This window comes from Oncorhynchus nerka, linkage group LG3 (assembly GCF_034236695.1).
Source record: "Oncorhynchus nerka isolate Pitt River linkage group LG3, Oner_Uvic_2.0, whole genome shotgun sequence".
Taxonomy (NCBI): domain Eukaryota; kingdom Metazoa; phylum Chordata; class Actinopteri; order Salmoniformes; family Salmonidae; genus Oncorhynchus; species Oncorhynchus nerka.
The window spans coordinates 83,748,915-83,772,601 of NC_088398.1; the positions used below are offsets into that span (position 1 = coordinate 83,748,915).

At 44.9% G+C, this 23,687-nt stretch overlaps 1 protein-coding gene across 1 annotated transcript; it reads right to left on the reverse strand.

Annotated features, from left to right (window-relative positions):
- Positions 1 to 3,519: 3,519 nt before the first annotated feature.
- LOC115122516 (melanoregulin-like) lies at positions 3,520 to 19,006 on the reverse strand. Its single transcript, XM_029651727.2, has 5 exons — positions 18,373 to 19,006; positions 17,688 to 17,928; positions 10,854 to 10,944; positions 5,832 to 6,004; positions 3,520 to 4,962 (listed from the first exon to the last, which is right to left on the reverse strand). Exons 1-5 carry the CDS (start codon positions 18,450 to 18,452, stop codon positions 4,879 to 4,881), a joined length of 669 nt encoding a protein of 222 aa, XP_029507587.2. The 5' UTR covers positions 18,453 to 19,006; the 3' UTR covers positions 3,520 to 4,878.
- Between the last annotated feature and the right edge of the window lie 4,681 nt (positions 19,007 to 23,687).

Genomic DNA, 23,687 nt, shown 5'->3' on the forward strand with positions numbered 1-23,687 from the left:
TATGTTCAGGGCAGGTGCAGAGGCCATCTAAATGACATCACCCAGCTAACGCCCAGGCAGGTCCAGTCAACGCCCAGGCAGGTCCAGTCAACGCCCAGGCAGGTCCAGTCAACGCCCAGGCAGAGCCAGTCAACGCCCAGACAGAGCCAGTCAACGTCCAGGCAGGGTCAGTCAACGTCCAGGCAGGGTCAGTCAACGCCCAGGCAGGGTCAGTCAACGTCCAGGCAGGGTCAGTCAACGCCCAGGCAGGACCAGTCAACGCCCAGGCAGGGCCAGTCAACGCCCAGGCAGAGCCAGTCAACGCCCAGGCAGAGCCAGTCAACGCCCAGGCAGAGCCAGTCAACGCCCAGGCAGGTCCAGTCAACGCCCAGGCAGAGCCAGTCAACGCCCAGGCAGGTCCAGTCAACGCCCAGACAGAGCCAGTCAACGCCCAGGCAGGTCCAGTCAACGCCCAGGCAGAGCCAGTCAACGCCCAGGCAGAGCCAGTCAACGCCAGGCAGAGCCAGTCAACGCCCAGGCAGAGCCAGTCAACGCCCAGGCAGGTCCAGTCAACGCCCAGGCAGGGCCAGTCAACGCCCAGGCAGGGTCAGTCAACGCCCAGGCAGGTCCAGTCAACTCCCAGGCAGGGTCAGTCAACGCCCAGGCAGGGTCAGTCAACGCCCAGGCAGAGCCAGTCAACGCCCAGGCAGAGCCAGTCAACGCCCAGGCAGAGCCAGTCAACGCCCAGGCAGAGCCAGTCAACGCCCAGGCAGGTCCAGTCAACGCCCAGACAGAGCCAGTCAACGCCCAGGCAGAGCCAGTCAACGCCCAGACAGAGCCAGTCAATGCCCAGACAGAGCCAGTCAACGCCCAGACAGAGCCAGTCAACGCCCAGACAGAGCCAGTCAACGCCCAGGCAGAGCCAGTCAATGCCCAGACAGAGCCAGTCAACGCCCAGACAGAGCCAGTCAACGCCCAGACAGAGCCAGTCAACGCCCAGACAATGGTCAACCTTTACATTTACTATGAGGTTAAAGTGCAGACTGTCAGCTTTAATTTGAATGTATTGTTCTCCATGTCAATCCCAAGCAATGCAACCAGAACATGTTCTGGTTGATACTCATAGACAGCCAGTCTATGGTAATGGTGAGAGGTTAGAGATCATACCCCCAAACAATGCTAACCTCCCCTGTTATTGGTAATGGTGAGAGGTCAGAGATCATACCCCCAAACAATGCTAACCTCCCCTGTTATTGGTAATGGTGAGAGGTTAGAGATCATACCCCCAAACAATGCTAACCTCCCCTGTTTTTGGTAATGGTGAGAGGTTATAGATCATACCCCCAAACAATGCTAACCTCCCCTGTTATTGGTAATGGTGAGAGGTCAGATATCATATCCCCCAAACAATGCTAACCTCCCCTGTTATTGGTAATGGTGAGAGGTTAGAGATCATAGCCCCAAACAATGCTAACCTCCCCTGTTATTGGTAATGGTGAGAGGTCAGATATCATATCCCCCAAACAATGCTAACCTCCCCTGTTTTTGGTAATGGTGAGAGGTTAGAGATCATACCCCCAAACAATGCTAACCTCCCCTGTTATTGGTAATGGTGAGAGGTCAGAGATCATATCCCCCAAACAATGCTAACCTCCCCTGTTATTGGTAATGGTGAGAGGTCAGAGATCATACCCCCAAACAATGCTAACCTCCCCTGTTATTGGTAATGGTGAGAGGTCAGAGATCATACCCCCAAGCAATGCTAACCTCCCCTGTTATTGGTAATGGTGAGAGGTTAGAGATCATATCCCCAAGCAATGCTAACCTCCCCTGTTATTGGTAATGGTGAGAGGTCAGAGATCATACCCCCAAACAATGCTAACCTCCCCTGTTATTGTAATGGTGAGAGGTTAGAGATCATATTCCCCAAGCAATGCTAACCTCCCCTGTTATTGGTAATGGTGAGAGGTCAGAGATCATATCCCCAAACAATGCTAACCTCCCCTGTTATTGTAATGGTGAGAGGTCAGAGATCATATCCCCAAGCAATGCTAACCTCCCCTGTTATTGTAATGGTGAGAGGTCAGAGATCATATCCCCAAGCAATGCTAACCTCCCCTGTTATTGTAATGGTGAGAGCTTAGCATATCTTGGGGGTATATAAATATATATATATATATTATTTATTTATATATCTTGGGGGTATATAAATATATATATATATTATTTATTTATATATCTTGGGGGTATATAAATATATATATATATTATTTATTTATATATCTTGGGGTTATTTAAATATATATATATATTATTTATTTATATATCTTGGGGTTATTTAAATATATATATATATTATTTATTTATATATCTTGGGGTTATTTAAATATATATATATATTATTTATTTATATATCTTGGGGTATTTAAATATATATATATATTATTTATTTATATATCTTGGGGGTATTTAAATATATCTATATATATTATTTATATATCTTGGGGTATATAAATATATATATATATTATTTATTTATATATCTTGGGGGTATATAAATATATATATATATTATTTATTTATATATCTTGGGGGTATATAAATATATATATATATTATTTATTTATATATCTTGGGGTTATTTAAATATATATATATATTATTTATTTATATATCTTGGGGTTATTTAAATATATATATATATTATTTATTTATATATCTTGGGGGTATTTAAATATATATATATATTATTTATTTATATATCTTGGGGGTATTTAAATATATATATATATATATTATTTATTTATATATCTTGGGGTATTTAAATATACATATATATTATTTATTTATATATCTTGGGGGTATTTAAATATATATATATATTATTTATTTATATATCTTGGGGTATATAAATATATATATATATTATTTATTTATATATCTTGGGGGTATATAAATATATATATATATTATTTATTTATATATCTTGGGGGTATTTAAATATATATATATATTATTTATTTATATATCTTGGGGGTATTTAAATATATATATATATATTATTTATTTATATATCTTGGGGGTATTTAAATATACATATATATTATTTATTTATATATCTTGGGGGTATTTAAATATATATATATATTATTTATTTATATATCTTGGGGGTATATAAATATATATATATATTATTTATTTATATATCTTGGGGGTATTTAAATATATATATATATTATTTATTTATATATCTTGGGGGTATTTAAATATATATATATATTATTTATTTATATATCTTGGGGTTATTTAAATATATATATATATTATTTATTTGAACCAAATTAAACAAATGATAGACAACAATATAGATTAAAAACACATTTTTGAAAACGGTGTGCAGGTGTTTGGTAATGGTGAGAGGTCAGAGATCATGGTATGTGCAGGTGTGGTTGGAAGCCCAAGGGCTTATATGAAAACCTCACCACAAAACACTATAAACTAGAAATAAGTACAAAAACAGATGTCAAAATCTACTAATTATAAATGTATATATTTATTTATCAGTAATCAAGTACACTGTACATCCAGTGTAATAAATATACTGTAACTGCCAGATATCCAGCCATCTGTCATCCATCCAGCCATCTGTCATCCATCCAGCCATCTGTCATCCATCCAGCCACCTGTCATCCATCCACCCATCTGTCATCCATCCAGCCATCTGCCAGCCATCTGTCATCCATCCAGCCATCTGTCATCCATCCAGCCATCTGTCATCCAGCCAGCCATCTGTCATCCAGCCAGCCATCTGTCATGCATCCAGCCATCTGTCATCCATCCAGCCATCTGTCATGCATCCAGCCATCTGTCATGCATCCAGCCATCTGTCATCCATCCAGCCATCTGTCATCCATCCAGCCATCTGTCATCCAGCCAGCCATCCAGCCAGCCATCTGTCATCCAGCCAGCCATCTGTCATCAGTTTTGTGACCCTGACGTGAAGGTTTTGTGACCCGGGCGTGAAGGTTTTGTGACCCTGACGTGAAGGTTTTGTGACCCGGGCGTGAAAGTTTTGTGACCCGGGCGTGAAGGTTTTGTGACCCGGGCGTGAAGGTTTTGTGACCCGGGCGTGAACGTTTTGTGACCCGGGCGTGAAGGTTTTGTAACCCTGACGTGAAGGTTTTGTAACCCTGACGTGAAGGTTTTGTGACCCGGGCGTGAAGGTTTTGTGACCCGGGCGTGAAGGTTTTGTAACCCGGGCGTGAAGGTTTTGTGACCCGGGCGTGAAGGTTTTGTGATCCTGAGGTCTTGCTGGCCTACTGCCTGAGTTGTCTACTCGTGGATGAGGACAAATGGCGCCATCTACTGGTCAGATAATGCAGGTACATGATATGCTACTCCATCTGCATTGCTTGTTGTTTTGGGGGTTTTAGGCTGGGTTTCTATACAGAACTTTGTGACATCGGCTGATGTAAAAAGGGCTTTATAAATACATTTGATTGAAATACCAGCAGCTGTGACACAAACTGTCTGTTCAGGTGACATTGATAGACATCGAGAGAATCAATTTAGTTAATCAATTAAATGTTTAGTTCTTGTTAAAAAGCTGTATCAGAATTATCCTTTCAGACTGATACAACGGTTAAATATTACAGACAATTTTTCAAGGTTTGTTGTTGTTGCCATAACAATACTGAAACTATGAAACACATACAACAACTTGTATAGAAAATGACTTTTGTAGGCACATTAGACGTTCTAATATAAAATGTGAGGAGGTCAGTTAGAATCAGTTAAAGTGTCTACATAAAGAGACGTCCGTGATCTTCACATTCCTTCTAGTGCCGGCAGGAGGAGCACAACACATCCTCTCTCCATTCTGTCTCTCCATTCTGTCTCTCATTCACAACTCTCTCTCTTTGGGTATTTCTCCTTCGCCAGTCTGATGAAATCCTCTGCACTATCCAGAGACACCAAGCGATCCTGGTAGAGGAGAAGAGAAGAGAGAAGGCAGGAGATGTAAGGAGAGGAGAGAAGGGAGGAGCAGAGAGGAGAGAAGGCAGGAGAGGTAAGGAGAGTAGGGAGGAGCAGAGAGGAGAAGAGGAAGGAGAAGTGGGAGAAGAGAGGAGAGAAGGCAGGAGAAGTAAGGAGAGGAGAGAAGGGAGGAGCAGAGAGGAGAAGAGATGAGAAGTAAGGAGAGGAGAGAAGGGAGGATAAGAGGAGAGAAGGCAGGAGAAGTAAGGAGAGGAGAGAAGGGAGGAGCAGAGAGGAGAAGAGAGGAGAGAAGGCAGGAGAAGTAAGGAGAGGAGAGAAGGGAGGAGAAGAAAGGAGAAGAGGAGGGAGGAGAGGTAGAGAAGAGCGGAGAGGAGGAGAAGAGAGGATGGAGGAAAAGAGAGGAAATGAGGAGAAGAGAGGAGAGGCGGAGAAGAGAGAATGAGAAGAGAGGAGAGGTGGAGAAGAGAAAAAAGGAGGAGAAGAGAGGATGGAGGAGAGGAGAAGAGAGGAGAGGGGGAGAACAGAGGAGAGGAGGGAGGAGAGGTGGAGAAGAGAGGAAAGGAGGAGGGAGGAGAAGACAGGAAAGAAGAGAGAAAACAACAAGTAGACATTAGTAGCTTGAATATTTCTCCCCTTCATTATTGTCCATTAGATTACTCCCCCTCCTGGTAAATAGGTGTGTGTGTGTGTGTGTGTGTGTGTGTGTGTGTGTGTGTGTGTGTGTGTGTGTGTGTGTGTGTGTGTGTGTGTGTGTGTGTGTGTGTGTGTGTGTGTGTGTGTGTGCGTGTGTGCGTGCGTGCGTGCGTGCGTGCGTGCGTGCGTGCGTGCGTGCGTGCGTGCGTGCGTAGCAGTAGTACCATAACAAAGAGGTATCTGTCTGTGCTAGCCACTCCTCGTGGGAACAAACTAGAGTGGTCCAGAGTGGTCTGTAAAAGTTGTCTGGCTCTGTTGAGGTTATCCGATTCACTCAGTGTTGTCTGTAACAGCTGTCTGTTCACCGTCAGGAGAGAGTCAACCTCACGCTGGTAGCCTATAGGGGACACAAGTACAAACAACCAGTCCGGAGACGCCACATAGAATCAACAATTAGAATGTTCAGCTCAATAATACTGCAACTGAAACATTGTGTTCAGGGGGTTGGAAAAAGGCATTGACCCAGTGCACAACACAAGCATTGGGCTCCTCAGAATGTTAATACACATCTATGTCAAATGGAGACTGATTTTGCACAGTGCTCTGTTGTGGTGTTTTGTTGAGACGGCTGAAATGAAGGAACACGACAAGAACGATGCTTTCACTTCTTTTACTCTTTTTTCACACATCTTTGTTGTGTCGGATTCACGTGGGTTTAAATTGTAATTTAAATTGTAATTTATTAGGTCAACAATCTACACAAAATACTCTGTAATGTCAAAGCGGAAGAAAATTATAACATTTGAAAAACTATATATATAAATATATATATATATACAGTGGGGCAAAAAAAATATTTAGTCAGCCACCAATTGTGCAAGTTCTCCCACTTAAAAAGATGAGAGAGGCCTGTAATTTTCATCATAGGTACACTTCAACTATGACAAACAAAATTAGAAAAAAAAATCCAGAAAATTACATTGTAGGATTTTTAATGAATTTATTTGCAAATTATGGTGGAAAATAAGTATTTGGTCAATAACAAAAAGTTTATCTCAATACTTTGTTATATACCTTTTGTTGGCAATGACAGAGGTCAAACGTTTTCTGTAAGTCTTCACAAGGTTTTCACACACTGTTGCTGGTATTTTGGCCCATTCCTCCATGCAGATCTCCTCTAGAGCAGTGATGTTTTGGGGCTGTTGCTGGGCAACATGGAATATAATACTTTTTTGCCCCACTGTATATATATATGTATGAAAAAGTAAGCACTGATAAATGTATATGTTGGATTAGATAAGTATTAAACCTCTTGAGTCAATACTTTGTTGAATCACCTTTGGCAGCGTTTGTCTGTCTCTAAGAGCTTTACACACCAGGATTGTGCAACATTTGCCCATTTATTATATTATATTATATATTTATTTATAAATTCTTCAAGTTCTGTCAAATTGTTTGTTGATCATTGCTAGACAACCATTTTCAGGTCTTGCCATAGATTTTCACGTAGATTTAAGTCAAAACTGTAACTCAGCCATTCAGGAACATTCACTGTCTTCTTGGTAAACAACGGCAGTGTAGATTTGGCCTTGTGTTTTATGTTGTTGTCCTGCTGAAAGGTGAATTAATCTCTCAGTGTCTGGTGGAAAGCAGAGTGAACCAGGTTATTGTCCTGCTGAAAGGTGAATTCATCTCCCAGTGTCTGGTGGAAAGCAGACTGAACCAGGTTATTGTCCTGCTGAAAGGTGAATTCATCTCCCAGTGTCTGGTGGAAAGCAGACTGAACCAGGTTATTGACCTGCTGAAAGGTTCATTCATCTCCCAGTGTCTGGTGGAAAGCAGACTGAACCAGGTTATTGTCCTGCTGAAAGGTGAATTCATCTCCCAGTGTCTGGTGGAAAGCAGACTGAACCAGGTTATTGTCCTGTTGAAAGGTGAATTCATCTCCCAGTGTCTGGTGGAAAGCAGACTGAACCAGGTTATTGTCCTGTTGAAAGGTGAATTCATCTCCCAGTGTCTGGTGGAAAGCAGACTGAACCAGGTTATTGTCCTGTTGAAAGGTGAATTCATCTCCCAGTGTCTGGTGGAAAGCAGACTGAACCAGGTTATTGTCCTGCTGAAAGGTGAATTCATCTCCCAGTGTCTGGTGGAAAGCAGACTGAACCAGGTTATTGTCCTGCTGAAAGGTGAATTCATCTCCCAGTGTCTGGTGGAAAGCAGACTGAACCAGGTTATTGTCCTGCTGAAAGGTGAATTCATCTCCCAGTGTCTGGTGGAAAGCAGACTGAACCAGGTTATTGTCCTGCTGAAAGGTGAATTCATCTCCCAGTGTCTGGTGGAAAGCAGACTGAACCAGGTTATTGTCCTGCTGAAAGGTGAATTCATCTCCCAGTGTCTGGTGGAAAGCAGACTGAACCAGGTTATTGTCCTGTTGAAAGGTAAATTCATCTCCCAGTGTCTGGTGGAAAGCAGACTGAACCAGGTTATTGACCTGCTGAAAGGTTCATTCATCTCCCAGTGTCTGGTGGAAAGCAGACTGAACCAGGTTATTGTCCTGCTGAAAGGTGAATTCATCTCCCAGTGTCTGGTGGAAAGCAGACTGAACCAGGTTATTGTCCTGCTGAAAGGTGAATTCATCTCCCAGTGTCTGGTGGAAAGCAGACTGAACCAGGTTATTGTCCTGCTGAAAGGTGAATTCATCTCCCAGTGTCTGGTGGAAAGCAGACTGAACCAGGTTATTGTCCTGCTGAAAGGTGAATTCATCTCCCAGTGTCTGGTGGAAAGCAGACTGAACCAGGTTATTGTCCTGCTGAAAGGTGAATTCATCTCCCAGTGTCTGGTGGAAAGCAGACTGATCCAGGTTATTGTCCTGCTGAAAGGTGAATTCATCTCTCAGTGTCTGGTGGAAAGCAGACTGAACCAGGTTTTCCTCTAGGATTTTGCCTGTGCTTAGCTCCATTCTGTTTATTTTTATTTTTTATCCTGAAAAACTCCCCAGTCCTTAATGATTACAAGCATACCCATAACATGATGCAGCCACCACAATGCTTGAGAAAATATGGAGTGGTACTCAGTAATGTGTTGTATTGGATTTGCCCCAAACATAACACTTTGTATTCAGGACAAAAAGTGAATTGCTTTGCCACATTTTTTGCAGTTTTACTTTAGTGCCTTGTTGCAAACAGGAGGCATGTTTTGGAATATTTTTATTCTGTACAGGCTTCCTTCTTTTCACTCTGTCAATTAGGTTAGTATTGTGGAGTAACTACAATGTTGTTGATCCATCCTCAGTTTTCTCCTATCACAGCCATGAAACTCTGTAACTGTTTTAAAGTCCCTATTGGCCTCATGGTGAAATCTGATCGGTTTCCTTCCTCTCCGGCAACGGAGTTAGGAGGGACGCCTGTATCTCTGTAGGGACTGGGTGTATTGATACACCATCCAAAGTGTAATTAATAACTTCACCATGCTAAAAGGGATAGTCAATGTCTGCTTTTTTAAAAATGTATCCATCTACCAATTTGTGCCCTTATTTGCAAGTCATTGGAAAACCTCCCTGGTCTTTGTGGTTGAATCTGTGTTTTGAAATTCACTGCTCAACTGAGGGACCTTACAGATAATTGTATGTGTGGGGGTACAGAGAGGAGGTAGTCATTCAAAAACCATGTTAAATACTGTTATTGCACACAGAGTGAGTCCATGCAACTTATTATGTGACGTGTACATTTTCACTATTAAACATATTTAGGTTTACCATTTTATTTATATTTTTTTGAAGGGGTTGAATACTTATTGACTCAAGACATTTCAGTTTTTTAATTTTTAAATAATTTGTAAAGAAATTCTAAAAACATAATTCCCCTTTGACATTATGGGGTATTGTGTGTAGGCCAGTGACCAACAATCTCAATTTTATCCATTTTAAATTCAGGATTTGTGGGTCGCCCGCGGTACGGTTGAGCTAAGGTAGGCTAATGCGATTAGCATGAGGTTGAGCTAACGTAGGCTAATGCGATTAGCATGAGGTTGTAAGTAACAACAACATTTCCCAGGACATGGACATATCTGATGTTGGCAGAAAGCTTAAATTCTTGTTTATCTAACTGCGCTGTACATTTTACAGTAGCTATTACAGTGAGGGAATATCATGCTATTGTTTGAGGAGAGTGCACATTTATGAACTGGAAAAGTTATTAATAAAAAAATTAGGCACATTTGGGCAGTCTTGATACAAAATGTTGAACAGAAATGCAATGGTTCATTGGATCAGTCTAAAACTTTGCACATACACTGCTGCCATCTAGGGGCCAAAATCTAAATTGTGCCTGGGCTGGAATAATACATTATGGCCTTTCTCTTCCATTTCAAAGATGATGGTACGAAAAAAAAATATCGGTTGTTTTTTCTTTGTATTATCTTTTACCAGATCTATTGTGTTATATTCTCCTACATTAATTTCACATTTCCACAAACTTCAAAGTGTTTCCTTTCAAATGGTATCAGAAATATACATATCCTTGCTTCAGGGCCTGAGCTACAGGCAGTTAGATTTGGGTATGACTTTTTAGGCGAAAATTTAAAAAAAGAGTCCAATCCTTAATTAATTTTAACCCAACAAAATGTGGGGAAAAATCAAGATGTGTGAATACTTTCTGAAAACCATATACATAGAGAGCAGCAGAAAGGAAAAGGTTAAGGAATAAAAGGTTGAGATATGAAGCGAGGAGATTATCTCTACAAACTTGATCCGACCTAGCTGTGTTAAGAATCTGAAGAGAGGAGATTATCTCTACAAACATTATCTGACCTAGCTGTGTTAAGAATCTGAAGAGAGGAGATTATCTCTACAAACATTATCTGACCTAGCTGTGTTAGAATCTGAAGAGAGGAGATTATCTCTACAAACATTATCTGACCTAGCTGTGTTAAGAATCTGAAGAGAGGAGATTATCTCTACAAACATTATCTGACCTAGCTGTGTTAAGAATCTGAAGAGAGGAGATTATCTCTACAAACATTAACTGAGCTAGCTGTGTTAAGAATCTGAAGAGAGGAGATTATCTCTACAAACATTATCTGACCTAGCTGTGTTAAGAATCTGAAGAGAGGAGATTATCTCTACAAACATTATCTGACCTAGCTGTGTTAAGAATCTGAAGAGAGGAGATTATCTCTACAAACATTAACTGAGCTAGCTGTGTTAAGAATCTGAAGAGAGGAGATTATCTCTACAAACATTATCTGACCTAGCTGTGTTAGAATCTTCTTCCATCGGCTGCTGATCTCTCGTTTGGTGTACCTCAGACTATGGATGTCATAGTTGAGCTTCTCCCACTCCTGATAAACAAACAAACACACACACACACACACACATTAAAACACAGAAACAGCCCAGATAGCACACGCCGACGTCGAGAGGGAGGAGGACAAAATGCACGTCACGCGGTCTCTCAGCATCGACGTCACGCGGTCAGTCAGCATCGACGTCACGCGGTCTCTCAGCATCGACGTCACGCGGTCTCTCAGCATCGACGTCACGCGGTCTCTCAGCATCGACGTCACGCGGTCAGTCAGCATCGTCGTCACGCGGTCTCTCAGCATCGACGTCACGCGGTCAGTCAGCATCGTCGTCACGCGGTCTCTCAGCATCGACGTCACGCGGTCAGTCAGCATCGTCGTCACGCGGTCTCTCAGCATCGACGTCACGCGGTCAGTCAGCATCGACGTCACGCGGTCTCTCAGCATCGACGTCACGCGGTCTCTCAGCATCGACGTCACGCGGTCAGTCAGCATCGACGTCACGCGGTCAGTCAGCATCGACGTCACGCGGTCTCTCAGCATCGACGTCACGCGGTCTCTCAGCATCGACGTCACGCGGTCAGTCAGCATCGACGTCACGCGGTCAGTCAGCATCGACGTCACGCGGTCTCTCAGCATCGACGTCACGCGGTCGCTCAACATCGCAGAATCGGCCGTAGATTGTGTAGACTTCTCAAATTGTGTGTCACAATGCTTGAATATCTGCCTTCTCTCAAACATGTTCGATGTCATGGTCATTTTTATCAGAGATATGTAGGCTTATAGGCTTAAATAAATGTTTACCACCAATTTATTATTATTTAAATACATTTTTAGGTCCATAAACATAAAACATTTTATTATTGCCAGTATAATTTAGCTTATAATGATCTTATATTTTCCATTTAAATTCGATGTTTACACTCATTTGGTAAAGGGTAATTCCAATCGTGTAGTGAAACAGTATTTGCTGTTGGATCCGACCTGAAATAAAAAGGTATTTTTGTGAATGTCGTCTGTCGAGCAGCTTTGACATGGGTGACATTTGGCACCGTCCCAAACAACGGCTGAAGGGCGAATGCGACGTCTTGCCAATGTGTAAATGCTCTCTGTGCTACAAGTATGATGTATGCATCGGGCCGACGTCGACGAGGTGTCGGTGTGCTATCTGGGGCAGAGGTAAAGTTGTTGTTAATAGTTCAACTGCTGGCTGATATACAGTGCCTTGCGAAAGTATTCGGCCCCCTTGAACTTTGCGACCTTTTGCCACATTTTTGCACGCCCAATTTGTCCGTTTTTGATTTTTTTTTTAAAGTTTGAAATCTCCAATAAATGTCGTTCTACTTCATGATTGTGTCCCACTTGTTGTTGATTCTTCACAAAAAAATACAGTTTTATATCTTTATGTTTGAATCCTGAAATGTGGCAAAAGGTCGCAAAGTTCAAGGGGGCCGAATACTTTTGCAAGGCACTGTATCTCAGTCCCAAGGCATCACTAACACAATGAGTCACGTTCCTGTGCTGTTATTCTCAACATAGTGCCTGTTGTGTCCCACCGCAGAAACAATGCTGACCTGACAACGCTATTTAATATGGCCATTATCACTTCAGGAATCCGTGCACTGATAGTTTCTAGAGATCACATGTCACGGGAGATTGTTCATAGGCCTTATTTGTGTGGCTTTTACACAGTAAGAAAAATACACAAATATATCAATATATCACACAAGAAAAGAGAGTTAAATACAACAGACGGGAATAATAATTTACAAAAAAATAGACAAACAGATGCATAAAGACGTCAAACACAGACAAAACAACCAATACAAATACCCTTAATCAGTATACATCTCATAGACCCACAACAAGCCTCAGACTCAGGGCCGGCCCGCTCATTAGGCAGACTGACGAGGGCGGCATGTTCTGAGCTAAACTGACCAAGTCCCCAACAACACATTAAACCTCATAATAATAATGGGCCTCCCGGGTGGCGCAGTGGTTAAGGGTGCTCTACTGCAGCACCAGCTGTGCCATCAGAGTCCCTGGGTTCGAGCCCAGGCTCTGTCGTAACCGGCTGCGACCGGGAGGTCCATGGGGCGACGCACAATTGGCCTAGTGTCGTCCGGGTTAGGGAGGGATTGGTCGGTAGGGATATCCTTGTCTCATCGCGCACCACCCCTGTGGCTGGCCGCACTAACCAAGGTTGCCAGGTGCACGGTGTTTCCTCCGACACATTGGTGGGGCTGGTTTCCGGGTTGGATGCGCGCTGTGTTAAGAAGCAGTGTGGCTTGATTGGTTTCTGTATCGGAGGACGCATGTCTCTCGACCTTTGTCTCTCCTGAGCCCGTATGGGAGTTGTAGCGATGAGACAAGATAGTAGCTATTAAAACAATTGGATACCATGAAATTGGGGAGAAAAAGGGGTAAAAATTAAAGAAATAAAAAAGAAATAAGCTATGTATGAATGAACCAACTAAATTGGGGAGAAAAAGGGGTGAAAAAAAAGAGTGAAAAAAATAAAACCTCATAATTTTACCCCCCAAAACTAATGACACTTCTCTCAACCAGACTAATGACACTTCTCTCAACCAGACTAATGACACTTCTTTCAACCAGACTAATGACACTTCTCTCAACCAGACTAATGACACTTCTCTCAACCAGACTAATGACACTTCTCTCAACCAGACTAATGACACTTCTCTCAACCAGACTAATGACACTTCTCTCAACCAGACTAATGACACTTCTCTCAACCAGACTAATGACACTTCTCTCAACCAGACTAATGACACTTCTCTCAACCAGACTAATGACACTTCTCTCAACCAGACTAATGACACTTCTCTCAACCAGACTAATGACACTTCTCTCAACCAGACTAATGACACTTCTCTCAACCAGACTAATGACACTTCTCTCAACCAGACTAATGACACTTCTCTCAACCAGACTAATGACACTTCTCTCAACCAGACTCTCTCAACCAGACTAATGACACTTCTCTCAACCAGACTAATGACACTTCTCTCAACCAGACTAATGACACTTCTCTCAACCAGACTAATGACACTTCTCTCAACCAGACTAATGACACTTCTCTCAACCAGACTAATGACACTTCTCTCAACCAGACTAATGACACTTCTCTCAACCAGACTAATGACACTTCTCTCAACCAATGGCATGAGGGCTTTTTTTAATGTGAGCACTGTATGCAGTGCCCACTTCGTCAAAGGCAGGGACACTAAATCTTTAAGATGGACCCCTTCTATGCCTTGGTAAGATGGTCCCCTTCTAGGCCCTTCTATGCCTTGGTAAGATGGTCCCCTTCTAGGCCCTTCTAGGCCTGGGTAAGATGGTCCCCTTCTAGGCCCTTCTAGGCCTGGGTAAGATGGTCCCCTTCTAGGCCCTTCTAGGCCTGGGTAAGATGGACCCCTTCTATGCCTTGGTAAGATGGTCCCCTTCTAGGCCCTTCTAGGCCTGGGTAAGATGGTCCCCTTCTAGGCCCTTCTAGGCCTGGGTAAGATGGTCCCCTTCTAGGCCCTTCTAGGCCTGGGTAAGATGGACCCCTTCTAGGCCTTGGTAAGATGGTCCCCTTCTAGGCCTTGGAAGATGGACGCCTTCTAGGCCTTGGAAGATGGTCCCCTTCTAGGCCTTGGAAGATGGTCCCCTTCTAGGCCTTGGAAGATGGGTCCCCTTCTAGGCCTTGGTAAGATGGGTCCCCTTCTAGGCCTTGGAAGATGGGTCCCCTTCTAGGCCTTGGAAGATGGGTCCCCTTCTAGACCGTGGTAAGATGGTCCCCTTTCTAGGCCTTGGTAAGATGGACGCCTTCTAGGCCTTGGAAGATGGACGCCTTCTAGGCCTTGGTAAGATGGACCCCTTCTAGGCCGTGGTAAGATGGACCCCTTCTAGGCCGTGGTAAGATGGACCCCTTCTAGGCCTTGGTAAACTCCAATATTGTGCCCTACATGTAGCCTCCATGAGTGTCATAAATACCCTATATGAAAGAACTCTGTGTTCGACATCTCTGATTGAATGATTTAATTGAGGTGAGTCAGTATAAACATGATGCTGCCCTGAGAGTGAGAAATGTACAGAGAAGACCCAACTGAGTGTGCGCTCATGCGCATATCTCTAACTCAGAGGGTTTATTATTCTTAATCCCCAGCCTGGACTCGGTAGGACTCTAATCCCCAGCCTGGACTCCGTAGGATTCTAATCCCCAGCCTGGACTCGGTAGGACTCTAATCCCCAGCCTGGACTCCGTCAGGACTCTAATCCCCAGCCTGGACTCCGTAGGACTCTAATCCCCAGCCTGGACTCAGTAGGACTCTAATCCCCAGCCTGGACTCCGTAGGACTCTAATCCCCAGCCTGGACTCCGCCTGACTCCGTGATCTAATCCCCAGCCTGGAATCCCCAGCCTGGACTCGTGGACTCGCCTGGACTCCGTAGGACCCAGCCTCTAATCCCCAGCCTGGACTCCGTGGACTCTAATCCCCAGCCTGGACTCCGTCTGTAGGACTCTAATCCCCAGCCTGGACTCCGTAGGATTCTAATCCCCAGCCTGGACTCCGTAGGATTCTAATCCCCAGCCTGGACTCCGTAGGACTCTAATCCCCAGCCTGGACTCTGTAGGATTCTAATCCCCAGCCTGGACTCTGTAGGACTCTAATCCCCAGCCTGGACTCTGTAGGACTCTAATCCCCAGCCTGGACTCCGTAGGACTCTAATCCCCAGCCTGGACTCCGTAGGACTCTAATCCCCAGTGACGTCAGCAGTGACCAACAGTTCAGCCCTGTGATGTCTTCAGCTATATTAAGTTTTTGAAGCGCAGTAATATACGATAAGCAAGGGGGAAGGATGTGACTCTGTGTCCCAGCAGCATGCCTATAACACGTGCACAGCTCATTTGCGTAACCTAGGACCTAGGTGCTTTACTATCAGAGGTCAGAGAGGGGGCGGAAGGATATGGACTGACTATCAGGACAGAGAGGGGCGGAAGGATATGGACTGACTATCAGAGGACAGAGAGGGGGCGGAAGGATATGGACTATGAGGTCAGAGAGGGGGATATGAACTGACTATCAGAGGTCAGAGGGGGAATATGGACTGACTATCAGAGGACAGAGAGGGGCGGAAGGATATGGACTGACTATCAGAGGACAGAGAGGGGCGGAAGGATATGGACTGACTATCAGAGGTCAGAGAGGGGGCGGAAGGATATGGACTGACTATCAGAGGACAGAGGGGGCAGAAAGGATATGGACTGACTATCAGAGGTCAGAGAGGGGGCGGAAGGATGGACTGATATCAGAGGAGAGAGGGGAGGAGGAGGACTGACTATCAGAGGACAGAGAAGGATATGGACTGACTATCAGAGGACAGAGAGGGGGCAGAGGAGAGAGGGGCAGAAGGATATGGACTGACTATCAGAGGTCAGAGAGGGGGCAGAAGGATATGGACTGACTATCAGAGGACAGAGAAGGGGCGGAAGGATATGGACTGACTATCAGAGGACAGAGAGGGGGCAGAAGGATATGGACTGACTATCAGAGGTCAGAGAGGGGGCAGAAGGATATGGACTGACTATCAGAGGTCAGAGAGGGGCAGAAGGATATGGACTGACTATCAGAGGACAGAGAGGGGGCAGAAGGATATGGACTGACTATCAGAGGTCAGAGAGGGGGCAGAAGGATATGGACTGACTATCAGAGGTCAGAGAGGGGGCAGAAGGATATGGACTGACTATCAGAGGACAGAGAGGGGGCGGAAGGATATGGACTGGGATGACCAGGGATGTTCTCTGTTTAGTGAGTCCTCCAGATCAGAGGCAGTAGGGATGACCAGGGATGTTCTCTGTTTAGTGAGTCCTCCAGGTCAGAGGCAGTAGGGATGACCAGGGATGTTCTCTGTTTAGTGAGTCCTCAGATGACCAGGGATGTTCTCTGTTTAGTGAGTCCTCCAGATCAGAGGCAGTAGGGATGACCAGGGATGTTCTCTGTTTAGTGAGTCCTCCAGATCAGAGCCAGTAGGGATGACCAGGGATGTTCTCTGTTTAGTGAGTCCTCCAGATCAGAGGCAGTAGGGATGACCAGGGATGTTCTCTGTTTAGTGAGTCCTCCAGATCAGAGGCATGTGACCAGGGATGTTCTCTGTTTAGTGAGTCCTCCAGATCAGAGGCAGTAGGGATGACCAGGGGTGTTCTCTGTTTAGTGAGTCCTCCAGATCAGGGCATGACCAGGGATGTTCTCTGTTTAGTGAGTCCTCCAGATCAGAGGCAGTCCTGTTCTCTGTTTAGTGAGTCAGATCAGAGGCAGTAGGGATGACCAGGGATGTTCTCTGTTTAGTGAGTCCTCCAGATCAGAGGCAGTAGGGATGACCAGGGATGTTCTCTGTTTAGTGAGTCCTCCAGATCAGAGGCAGTAGGGATGATCAGGGATGTTCTCTGTGCATTGTCACGAGTTGCGTAGTTTTGGGTGTCATGGAAAATGTACGGAGTAAAAAGTACATTATTTTCTTTAGGAATGAGGTGAAGTTAAAGTAAAAAGCTGTCCAAAATATAAATAGTAAAGTACAGATACCCCCAGAAAACTACTTAAGTAGTACTTTAAAGTATTTTTACTTCAGTACTTTACACTACTGCTTGTTGTCCAGTAACAGGTTTAAATTAATCTAGTACACCTTCAGTGTACCTGAGTGGACAGGTTGTGCCCTAACCAAGCTCTGTATCGGGTAGTATCTTTTCCCCAGCTCAGGTGCAGGTCGTGTCTCTCTCACCTCTGTGTACGTGTCTGCCTCGTTCCTCATCGTGATAAAGGCTTGGAGCTCTCCGTCCGACTCTGCATCTCCCACTGAGGTCCTGGGGCTGCTCCAGGGGATCCACTCCTGCTCCTCTGTCCTCCAAGACAGGCCCTCCTGACCCGGGCTTGGGTCACTGTGGCTGGACATGCAGGCTCTGGAGGTCTGAGTCCTGGAGGAGGTCTGAGGCCTGATGCTCTGCATTTTGGAAGTCTCATATCTGGAGAACCAGAGAGGTGCATTCAAGTTCATGTTAAGGTTCTGGGTGCCCTTATAGTTCCAATATCACTAATTTGACTCTGCCTTGCCATGCCAATGCTGTGATTCAGGAAAGAAATAGCCTGAACACATGCTGACTGAGAGATTCTCCTAAACATAGCCTACATACCAGATTACAGAGGCTTCACAGACGCTGCTTGTCTATATCTTCGGGCAGTGTGCCAAGATTTAAAAAAAATAGACTATGCTATATATATATATATATATATATATATATATATATATATATATATATATATATATTCCCATTCAGAATAATCTGTAGATCTGAATGAAATAGACTAGAATGGATTATCATGCTGTTTTAATAAAGACTACCATTTAAAAAACAACAACATGCACAGACCCAAATGTGAAGAGTACCATAAAACACTAATATTCTTACCGTAAAATAGCGTTCTTCTCATCTAGGTTCTCATCAAGTTTGCAGTAACTCCGCCAACAACAACTATACAACGCCCCCATCAGACCCAAGAACTGTCATCCAGCACATCTGATTATCCGAAGTATTATCTTTACAATTTTCCTCAGGTTTTTACCATGAAATAAATCATTTTAAGATGTAACGTTCCCAACATTGCGTGCCGGATCTCAGACACAACTCTGAAAACTTCACGCGTCTTGTTTTTCATGGTCTATTGGGGGGCGGGGCGGAGCGCTGAGCACGTGAGTCCATTCAAGAAGCGTGACTAACCTAGCGTGACGGTGTATCTGGAACCCATGAATGGAACATTTATTCAGGCACTGATGGACAATGCTATTAGCTCTGTTGAGTCCTCTCTCCCATGTGTTTACTCTTATGTATCTGTGCTCTGAGAGCATCTATGTAGATGTAACAGTATAACATTAAAACGTCCCCTCGCCCATACCCGGGCTCGAACATCAACAACAGTCAAGCATCGTTGCCCATCGCTCCACAAAAGCCGCGGAACCAAGATCTCAGAGCGATTGACGTCACCGATTGAAACGCGATTTAGCGCGCACCGCTAACTAAGCTAGCCGTTTCACATCCGTTACACTCACCCCCCTTTTGACCTCCTCCTTTTAAAGTTTGTACACTAGATATGTGATAACTATGTTTCCATTACTGGTTAGCTAATACAAAACGCAGCCATGGATTATTCAACTAACCTGGACTGGTGTCCTCCTCAGTCTATGGACTGACCTACGAGGGCTGGAACAAAAACCTCTACTGGTGTCCTCAGTCTATAGACTGACCTACGAGGGCTGGAACAAAAACCTGGACTGGTGTCCTCCTCAGTCTATAGACTGACCTTGGAACAAAACCTTCAATAGACTAATCTGGAACAAAAACCTGGTGTCCTCCTCAGTCTATGGACTGACCTACGAGGGCTGGAACAAAAACCTGGACTGGTGTCCTCCTCAGTCTATGGACTGACCTACGAGGGCTGGAACAAAAACCTGGACTGGTGTCCTCCTCAGTCTATGGACTGACCTACGAGGGCTGGAACAAAAACCTGGACTGGTGTCCTCCTCAGTCTATGGACAAAACCTAAAAAACTGACCTACGAGGGCCTGGACTGGTGTCCTCCTCAGTCTATGGACTGACCTACGAGGGCTGGAACAAAAACCTGGACTGGTGTCCTCCTCAGTCTATAGACTGACCTACGAGGGCTGGAACAAAAACCTGGACTGGTGTCCTCCTCAGTCTATAGACTGACCTACGAGGGCTGGAACAAAAACCTGGACTGGTGTCCTCAGTCTATACTGACCTTGGACTGACCTACTATGACTGAGAGGCTGGAACAAAAATAAACTGACTGGGGCTGGAACAAAACCTGGACTGGTGTCCTCAGTCTATAGACTGACCTACGAGGGCTGGAACAAAAACCTGGACTGGTGTCCTCCTCAGTCTATAGACTGACCTATGAGGGCTGGAACAAAAACCTGGCTGGTGTCCTCCTCAGTCTATAGACTGACCTGACCTGGACTGGTGTCCCCCTCAGTCTAGGACCTATGAGGGCTGGAACAAAACCTGGACTGGTGTCCTCCTCAGTCTATAGACTGACCCTGGACTGGTGTCCTCAGTCTATAAACTGGAACAAAAACCTGGACTGGTGTCCTCCTCAGTCTATAGACTGACCTACGAGGGCTGAGGGCTGGACTGACAAAAAAACCTGGACTGGTGTCCTCCTCAGTCTATAGACTGACCGACTGGAACAAAAACCTGGACTGGTGTCCTCCTCAGTCTATAGACTGACCTACGAGGCTGGAACAAAAACCTGGACTGGTGTCCTCCTCAGTCTATGGACTGACCTACGAGAGCTGGAACAAAAACCTGGACTGGTGTCCTCCTCAGTCTATGGACTGACCTACGAGGGCTGGAACAAAAACTGGACTGGTGTCCTCAGTCTATAGACTGACAAGCTGGAACAAAAACTGGTGTCCTCAGTCTGGAACAAAACCTGACTGGTGTCCTCCTCAGTCTATGGAACCTCTGGTGTCCTCAGTCTATGGACTGACCTGGACTGGTGTCCTCCTCAGAGCTGGAACAAAAACCTGGACTGGTGTCCTCCGTCTATGGACTGACCTACGATGGCTGGAATATCACTTTTCTCAAGGTAGGCTGCACCACTGTATTTACAGTGCATGTAAGATTTGAAATTCATAGATTACATGTCATTCACAACACAGACGTCATGTCATCGTTCTCCTAGTGATTGGGGTATAATTTGACTGCTGCCGTGACAACTACTGTGGCACTGTCTCTCAGATGTAGGCTCAGGAAGTGACAGAGATTGTAGGGAGCAGGACAGATGACATCCTCTGTTACCTGACCATCCACTATTCTGGACAGCTAATACTGCTGCCCTACGGACACACACAGATATACAAGATGGTGCCGGAGAAGAAGGCAGACATCCACAGATATACAAGATGGCGCCGGAGAAGAAGGCAGACATCCACACAGATATACAAGATGGCGCCGGAGAAGAAGGCAGACATCCACAGATATACAAGATGGCGCCGGAGAAGAAGGCAGACACCCACAGATATACAAGATGGCGCCGGAGAAGAAGGCAGACATCCACAGATATACAAGATAGCGCCGGAGAAGAAGGTAGACACACACAGATATACAAGATGGTGCCGGAGAAGAAGGCAGACATCCACAGATATACAAGATGGCGCCGGAGAAGAAGGCAGACATCCACACAGATATACAAGATGGCGCCAGAGAAGAAGGCAGACATCCACAGATATACAAGATGGCACCTGAGAAGGATGCAGACATCCACACAGATATACAAGATGGCTCCGGAGAAGAAGGCAGATGTTTTACGTGTCTCCAACCGATTGTGTTTTTTGTTCGTTTATTTGCGTTGTTTGTAACTTAGTTTGTACATAATGTTGCCGCTCTAACGTCTCTTATGACCGAAAATAACTTCTGGACATCAGGACTGTGATGACTCACCACAGACTGGCAGAATCTGTCTGATGAGCCCGACGTGAATGATATACTGCTTTCTCGGGAACAGGCCCAGTGTCACGTTCTGACTGTTATTTCCTGTGTTTTGTATTTAGTTAGTATGGTCAGGGCGTGAGTTGGGTGGGCAGTCTATGTTTGTTTTTCTAGGTTTTGGGGATTTCTTTGTTTTCGGCCTAGTATGGTTCTCAATCAGAGGCAGGTGTCATTAGTTGTCTCTGATTGAGAATCATACTTAGGTAGCCTGGGTTTCACTGTGTGTTTGTGGGTGATTGTTCCTGTCTCAGTGTTTGCACCAGATAGGACTGTTTTGAGTTTTCACATTTCTTGTTTTTTGTAGTCAGTTGGTCATGTGTACCTTAACGTATTAAAAAGAACCATGGACACTTACCACGACGCATATTGGTCCTCAGATCCGTTTCGCCTCTCCTCTTCGGAGGAGGAGGAGAAAATTCATTACACCCAGATCCCCGTGATTTTACAGAATGATATACTGCTTTCTCGGGAACAGGCCCAGATCCCCGTGATTTGCGTGAAGAGGAAGCGGAAAAAAATTGGCCAAAGGGCGGGCTGCCTTATGAGAATTCGTAGGCGATCGAATAAACCCCCACTTCCTACCATTCTGCTAGCAAGCAAAATACATGACCTACGCGGAAGATTAAACTACATTATGACATTATGGCACTAAACTACCAACGTGACATTAAAAACTGTAACATCTTATGCTTCACGGAGTCGTGGCTGAACGACGACACTATGAACATACAGCTGGCTGGTTATACGATGTACCGGCAGGATAGAACAGCAGCGTCTGGTAAGACAAGGGGCGGCGGGCTATGTATTTAGGTAAATAACAGCTGGTGCACAATATCTAAGGAAGTCTCAAGCTATTGCTCGCCTGAAGTAGAGTATGTCATGACAAGCTGTAGACCACACTACCTACCTAGTTTTCAACTGTATGTTTCATAGCTGTTTACATACCACCTCAGTCAGAGGCTGGCACTAAGACAGCATTGAATGAGCTGTATTCCACCATAAGTTAACTTGAAAAAGCTCACCCAGAGGCAGCACTCCTAGTAGCTGGGGACTTTAATGCAGGGAAACTTAAATCCGGTTACCAAATTCCTATCAGCATGTTAAATGAGGGAAAATAACTCTGGACCACCTGTATTCCACACACAGAGATGCATACAAAGCTCTCCCTCGCCCTCCATTTGACCTGGTCGTGTGGTGCCAGGACAACAACCTCTCCCTCAACGTGATCAAGACAGACAAAGGAGATGATTGTGGACTACAGGAAAAGGAGGACCGAGAACGCCTCCATTTTCATTGACGGGGCTGTAGTGGAGAGGGTTGAGAGCTTCATGTTCCTTGGTGTCCACATCACCAACAACCTATCATGGTCCAAACACACCAAGACAGTCTTGAAGCCAGCACGACAAAACATATTTCCCCTCAGTAGACGGAAAAGATTTGGCATGGGTCCTCAGATCCTCAAAAGGTTTTACAGCTGCACCATCGAAAGCATCCTGACTGGTAGCATCACTGCCTGGTATGGCAACTGCTCGGCCTCCGACCGCAAGGCACTACAGAGGGTAGTGCGACCGGGGCCAAGCTTCCCGCCATCCAGGATCTCTATACCAGGCGCTATAAGAGGAAGGCCCTAAAAATTGCTAAAGACTCCAGCCACCCAAGTCATAGACTGTTCTCTCTGCTACTGCACGGCAAGCGGTACCGGAGCACCAAGTCTAGGTCCAAGAGGCTTCTAAACATCTTCTACCCCCAAGCCATAAGACTCCTGAACATCTAATCAAATGGCCACCCAGACTATTTACATTGACCCCCAACCCTTTGTTTTTACACTGCTGCTACTCTCTGTTCATTATCTATGCATAGTCACTTTACCCCTACCTACATGTACATACTACCTCGACTAACCTGTATCCCAGCGCATTGACTCAGGTACCGGTACCCCCTGTATATAGCCTCCACATTGACTCTGTACCGGTACCCCCTGTATATAGCCTCCACATTGACTCTGTACTGGTACCCCCTGTATATAGCCTCCACATTGACTCTGTACTGGTACCCCCTGTATATAGCCTCCACATTGACTCTGTACCGGTACCCCCTGTATATAGCCTCCACATTGACTCTGTACTGGTACCCCCTGTATATAGCCTCCACATTGACTCTGTACCAGTACCCCCTGTATATAGCCTCCACATTGACTCTGTACCGGTACCCCCTGT

Coding starts and splice junctions, on each gene's coding strand:
- LOC115122516 (XM_029651727.2), bottom strand. CDS start 18,452: ATGGGGGCGTTGTATAGTTGTTGTTGGCGGAGTTACTGCAAACTTGAT. Junction 10,945..17,687: donor AGGCAGACACGTACACAGAG/GTGAGAGAGACA, acceptor TTTGTTTATCAG/GAGTGGGAGAAGCTCAACTA. Junction 6,005..10,853: donor GAAGATTCTAACACAGCTAG/GTCAGATAATGT, acceptor TGTCCCCTATAG/GCTACCAGCGTGAGGTTGAC.